The sequence below is a fragment of the Styela clava genome, chromosome 12 (genome assembly GCF_964204865.1).
Source record: "Styela clava chromosome 12, kaStyClav1.hap1.2, whole genome shotgun sequence".
Taxonomy (NCBI): Eukaryota; Metazoa; Chordata; class Ascidiacea; order Stolidobranchia; family Styelidae; genus Styela; species Styela clava.
In genome coordinates this window covers 1,618,729-1,625,628 of record NC_135261.1, presented here as the reverse complement: position 1 = coordinate 1,625,628, position 6,900 = coordinate 1,618,729, and the positions used below count along the sequence as shown (strand labels likewise).

Here is a 6,900-nt window from a genome sequence, read left to right as displayed (position 1 = left end):
GGAATAAAAAAATTATCTTTATTTCTGCTGTTTGAATTTGGGTTTGCTTGGAACAGGCTGTTCAGGCTGGACGGAAGCTCTCCAATGTGACAAGAGAACATCATATTACATAGTTCGAATTTAGCTAAATCCACAACTCGTAGTAGCCTATGCTCTTTAAATAAGTCATCAATTTTTTCGCGATTACCTCTATGAAAAACTCTTCTAATAAAGCGATTGCAAGGACGATTGGCGATGAACATAGGCTGAGGCACAATAACGAATATGGCTTTCTATCAGAGAGTGGTATAGAGATATTAAACAAGATGTATTTAAGTAGTTGGCTATTTTCGTAATGGCACTAAGAGACGACCTTGTTTTCGATAGAACCATATTGGTGTGTTGTTTCCAAGACAATTTATCATCGATCATTACACCCAGAAAGCGAGTCTGATTAACTCTTTCTATATTTATTCCATTTAATTCCAAATTTTGTTGCAGAGTTGGACACTTTTGCTTCGGCGTGCTAAATATCATATATTTAGTTTTATCGACATTAATAGTGAGTTTGTTCGCAGACAACCAAGCTTGAATATTTTCTAAGTCGGTATTTGCCTTGGTCAAAAGTTCAGGCAAGTTTTTGCCTCGAAGATATGGCGTTGAGTCATCAGCAAAAAGTATGATATCAGAGTGGAGAAGAGAATTCGGAAAGTCGTTAATAATGATTGAAAAACATAATGGAGCCAAAATAGAACCTTGTAAAGTACCTACAGTCAAATTACAGTATGTGCTAGATGCTACATCATTGTATATAACTACTTGTTTCCTTCCTGATAAGTAGCTTTTAAACCAATTATAACTCTGACCTCTAACGCCAATATGGTGCAATTTGGCTAGTAATATGTCATGGTCAATACTATCAAATGCCTTGGAAAGGTCCAAGAACATACTGAGAGTATACTCATTCTTATCAAATCCTTCTAGAATTTTACTGACAAGCAGGGATGTTGCATGAGATGTTGAATGATTTTGACGAAAGCCAAATTGTTGTGAATAAAAGAAATTTTTTTGGTCTAGGAAATGGTTGAGTCGTTTGTACATAATTTTTTCTAGAATTTTTGAAAATGCAGGAAGTAAGCTGATCGGTCGGTAGTTTTTTACATCTTTTGCATTTCCTTTTTTGAACAATGGCATAACTTTGGATAATTTGAACTGGTCTATGTATTTACCAGATTGTAATGAGCAGTTAAAGATATGTGCGAGAGCACAAATACAATTCCAGGGCATCATTCGTATAACTTTAAAGGGAATTCCATCTATTCCACAACTGGTTTTGGGTCGAAAAGATTTCAGAATATTTTGGACTTCGAAAGCTGTTGTCGGGGCAAGAAACATGGAGGTTTTACTGGGATGCCCCATATATTGCTTAAAGTCATCCCTTCTAGTATGAGTAAACCGTTCGACCATTTTATTTCCAATTGTAGAAAAGTGCGAGTTAAAATGATCTGCTATTTCGACAGGATCCGAGGTTTCCTGGCCGTTAATAGAAAATACTTTTGTTAGATTTGGTTTAGAACGCCCAAGCAGATCGTTCATAGTACGCCAAGTTTTCTTAAGATCATTGCGATGTCTACCTAGTAATGACTTGTAATAATTTTGTTTCTTAGCAGTTATCAATTTCTCATATTTTTTCTTGCATTCTGAATATTTAAATTTGGTCTGCTCTGATTTTTCAGTAAGATAGTTTTTGTATAGTTTATGCTTTTTTTTCTGCATTTTTAAGAGTTCCTTGTCAAACCATTTATTATTATTTTTAATATTTCTTTTCTTCAGAGGGAAGCAAGTTTTAAAAGATTCAGAAAAATACTCATTAAAAATTCTGAAGGCTATATCAGGATCTGTTTTGCTGAACACAGCAGAAAAGTCACTTTGTTCTAACATGAGTTTAAAATTATCTAAATTTGAGATATTATATTGCCTGAAGTATTCGTTTTCTGCCTTGCGAAGTTTTTTTCTTAATGGAATGCAAACCAGGACTGGCAGGTGGTCTGAAATAGGATCCACTATTATTCATAATGTTATGTACCTCAGATCGAAAGGCATCTCTTGACAATACACACTCATTCGTTTTTGTGGGTCTAATGCCTCTTAAACAACAAAGTATGGGGAAATGGTCAGTTATATCGGAATGCACGACAAAGGAGTCAATTTCTAGATGTGTCAAATTGGTGTACATGTGGTCAATAAGAGTGGCTGAGGTGTGGGTGACTCTTGTGGCTTCGGATATTAATGAAATAGCATTGTGAGACACAAGCATATTAATGTAATTTGCAACTTGGGTGCTGTTAATTGCTGAACATAAATTAATATTAAAATCACCAACAATGAGGAATTTTTTATTAGCCAATTTAGACAGGGATTGTTCGAGTATGTTCGTAAAGTTCGTAAAGTATAGATAACCTGGTAATACCGATTACCAGGTTATCTATAAAATTTTCTAAAGAAATTTCAAACCATAAATTTTCACAATTAGAGTACCGAATGCTATTTTCTATGGTTACAGTATAGGTAACATCATTTCTAATATACGCACCTACGCCTCCTGCTTTAGTAAGAGATGGTGCATGGATGAAAGTATACCCATCTATGTTAATATTTGAAGAATAATTATGAACTAGTTTGGTTTCACTTATAGCTATTATGTGTGGCGGTAATGAGAAACAGGATAATAAGAAAGTTAGTTGGTCAAGGTTTTTATGGAGAGAGCGAATATTAGTATGAAAAATAATAAGACCAGAAGACATACGAATAGAATTCAATTTCGAAACTTCAATATTGTTGCAGACAATGTTAAAATTGTTGGACATTTACGTTAAGAGAATAACATCATGAATTTATAGAGAATCAATATAAGAAGATGCGAGTAATAAAATATTATTGCAACTGACCTATTTGATGAATGCTAGGTCATTCTCATTTCTGATTTGTCTTGTTTTCGTGTCATCGTTTTTCTTGACAAAAATTCTCCCATTGTTAGTCCAAAGGTATTTGTATCCACATTGTCTTTTTAGTTCCCTTGATTGAAAATAAAGCGATCTAGCTGTTTTCGTTAAGTTCTCCGCAATGAAAATTTTGGAGAAGTTGAAGAATTTATTAGGGTCTTTTGCTGTTCTCAGTTTTTTTCTATTTGTAATTATGTTGGTTCGGACTCTCCTAGAGGTGAAGCGAGCAATTATGGCAGAAGGTTTATCTGAGTTATCATGTGCTAGTCTATGTGAGTTGTAGATATCTGCGGTGGTAATGTTCACTCCAATGATCTTTGACAGTTTACATACAAGCAGGTCGGTGTTTTCGTTATTATTATAAGCTATACCGTGGAACTCGAGACATTCCAATCGTGATCTTCTCTCTTGGTTTTCAACACGGTCTTCCAGGTGGTCGCATTCATCCTCAAGGTCTTCCACGAGTTCTTCTAGATCTTTAATCTTTTTCTGCTGTTTTTTCACCATATCTTGTGTGGATTTAAGAGATTTATTAATCGAGTCGAATTTATCTGATAAGAATTTTTGGCTGTCCCTGAGGTCACTCTGAGCTTTAGCAATCACACTGAGTTCGCTTCTCATATCTTTCAATGAGGAGTCTAGTGAACTCAGAATGTGTTGAAAACTAGACTCGGCAACTCTTGAAAGATCCGATGGACTGGATGGTGTTGTTTTGGTGGTCAAACAATCATTGATGGCAATTGTATCAGTACTTGGCGAAGAATAGTGCTTGTTATAACCGCCATTAGTGCGCTATCTTCCTCCTGTGATGTACTTGGCGAATCAGGAATTGGACGCTTGGAAGAATCCATACTCTACAAGTCTACATTATATTATCCTTAATCAAACAGTGCGTTTATTGCAACCGTACTCTTAATCAAATAGCGAATAATGATGATGATGTAGCCGCCGTCTCCCAGCTTGTGCACCAACACGTTGGAACTTCCAATCACGCGTGGTGCAGGGCGTGTCCGAAATTAGGTTTGTGCTCATTGAGTGTTTCAATGGCATTCAGAGCTCTCCGGTCTGGACGAACGCTCTGTGAGGGAGGCGGCAGGTTTAAAGCGTCTGCTAGAAGATGGTGAGTTTTCATTTTTTCTCGCCTTTTTTCTCCACAATATTCTATCACGTGGATGTATTATAGGCAGGGTTGCCATCGGCCTGGAGCCAAAAATAAGCACGGGGGGGGGGGGGGGGTGAACTTAACAACGGCAGAAACGCAGAATGAGAATGAGGAAGGAATCATACACAAGTCTCTTCCGCACTTCAACTTTTTTATTATTATTATTTTTTTTATTATTCGAATTCGCTTTGAACAAGGTTGCATGCAGTCCCGAAATCGCGCAAAGCCATGGAAAACCACGAAATAACAGCCAAACGCAACCTCTAAAATGTAATAAGCTACAGAAAGGTAGGTACACACAATAAGCATCCAGCATTCTACATCTTGCACAGGAAACAACAACTCAAAGGGCGTCTGCGCAGCCATCTAACCCAAAATGTAGGTAACAAATGAATTTCTAAATAACATAAACACATAATTTTAAATATCAACTTTATTGAGCTGAACACCGGTCAAATCATTTATATTTATTGCCACCAACAATTTGTTTCAGCAGTCTCTGGTCACTGGAAATTAGGTTGTGCATTTCAGGACAACTGAAATCTTCTAAATTTACCCTAACTTGTATCAGGGCTCTGACAGCTTGTTCGCGTAGACGGTTTCTTTCATTGGTCCATTGCGCTGATACAAGAGAAAATACCCGCTCCACGAAGGCATTGCTAACAGGGATAGAAAATACGATGCTGACTAGCTTGTATATTAGCGGTAGATAATCGGTTTCAGATAAAATATTCATCCACTTCTTCTCTGGATCATCCTTGTCGAACACATCATCAGGAATATTTTCCAGTAGGCTGTTGAGAGCTGATACCTCATCAAACAACTCATCTGCCATCGCTATATGGGGATCAATTTGTTTAGCCATTTCTAATACTTCTTCGTATTTCACTTTCCGATTTCTCAGCAATGTCCAGTCTAAGTTACCTGGGTGCTCTTCTGGTCGATACCACTTATCAATGTAATCCATAGTGATTGTGTAAAACTCTTGAAACCTTGATTTAAGCATCTCAGCATGGTCATTCTTGAGCCCTTTTAACAATTCAGCTGTTGTTGCCCCATAAAACTCAGAACTTGCGTCCTTGAACGAATCGATTATATCAGCCAATTGAGGAAATAATGCAGTTGTTTTTTGTAATAGTAATAGTGGCTTCTTGAAAACTAGCAGAGCGCTGTGAAGGAAGGTTATAATAATCAGCGATTGTTCTGATTTAAAAAATTCTTCAAGAATTCGAGGCGGACACTTTAATGACAAAAAATGATGTTTGAGTGGTTCCCAAATATCTATGATCTTTTCCACCACATTGTCTAATGTAGTCCACCGCGTTGGCGTGTGAGTAGGTAGAGCTGTGTACTGGGCTTCAAGTTGAGAGCAGAATTGCTTAAGACTCTCCGCTCTGGCAGTTTGGCTTTTGAAGTGACTACATATTTTAAGTACAATTGTTTCAATGTCGACTGGGAGCCTTTCGGCCGCATTATGCAAAATATGTGCTGGGCAGCCAATTGGGATCAGCCGTGCAGAAGTTCGTTCTTTTAGACGATTGAACTTTTTTTTGCAACCTCCAAAGTTTACTACTGCATTGTCAGCACAGAAGGATGTCACCTTTTCCAACTCAAGGCCATTTTCCTCAAGAGAAGAAACAATAAAGTTCATTATCTGTTCAGAGGACTCGCAGGGCATCGATCGCAGGTCGAGAATACGCACCCTAACTCCAACTCTGGAGCTAAAAAATCGGATGACCAAAGGAAAAAGTTTCACTTCGTTGTGGTTGGAGGCATCAACGGATATTGAAAATGGCTGATCTCCGAGTTCTGACAGCATTTTTTTATGAGCATATGGAGCAAGAACTCCTGTGACAATGGCTGTAGACTTTGTTTAACGATCTCGGAATCAGGAAAGATCGTTTTGATTAGTTGCGTGGTGCAGTCGTTGGAAAGAAATGATTGCTGGTGTTTTGCAGTATGAAATGCCCAAGCACCCTCAGAAGCCGCCACTTGGTAGTCTATTTTTGTCGGCAAGGTTTTGCTTGTAAAAAAGGTTTTCATACTATGATTTCCTACAATCCTTCTTGCAAAATTCTTGTGTTTTGTTGTAGTATTGTGGGCACTAATGGCTGTTTTTCCCATGGCCTCTAGGTTGATATCGCTGTCGCAATAGCAGCAGTGAGCATAGCTCTTACCCTTTCGGCTTTGTTTCACATTAGCAAATTCCTTCTCATATTCGTAACGGTACTCATGCTTACGCTTACTCATTGTCTCTATAAAGATAAGCAAGGTCTATTGTAACTGTGTGTTCGTCTGGATATACCACAAACCCTACCATTCACAGAAACAGTTCCCGCTGAGTGAGCGAGACGTGAAGTGGAACGTAGTTAATTGTTACGTCACAATAATAACGTAGCGAAGCGTGAGAATGCATTGCGTATGATGAAAAGACATGGTCCCTCGTTTCTACGGAAGCTTTGTACGCAAAACATGAACGAGTCATCCATGTTTCTAAGACAAAATAAGCACGTAACTCAAAAATAAGCACTTTTCTTAGAAATAAGCACATCGTTACTTTATAAGACACGCGCTAGAAAATAAGCACAAATCTTAGAAATAAGCACGGTATGGCAACCCTGATTATAGGGCGTATTGCAGTCAAGGCTAATGGATGGAGCGTCTGTGCAGTCGTGTATTTCAGACTTCTGCGATGCTGTATCTCGTATCCGGGAAACAATAAAATACGACGACACATGGAGTGCTTCTTTACGCCGC

At 38.0% G+C, this 6,900-nt stretch overlaps 1 protein-coding gene across 1 annotated transcript; it reads right to left on the bottom strand.

Annotated features, from left to right (window-relative positions):
* Positions 1-4,600: 4,600 nt before the first annotated feature.
* LOC144430420 (uncharacterized) lies at positions 4,601-5,962 on the bottom strand. Its single transcript, XM_078118353.1, has one exon. The coding sequence runs from the start codon at positions 5,960-5,962 to the stop codon at positions 4,601-4,603; it is 1,362 nt and encodes a 453-aa protein (XP_077974479.1).
* Positions 5,963-6,900: the final 938 nt, after the last annotated feature.

Bases quoted from the DNA above. Each gene is read 5' to 3' on its own strand.
- LOC144430420 (XM_078118353.1), bottom strand. From the start codon at position 5,962: ATGCTGTCAGAACTCGGAGATCAGCCATTTTCAATATCCGTTGATGCC.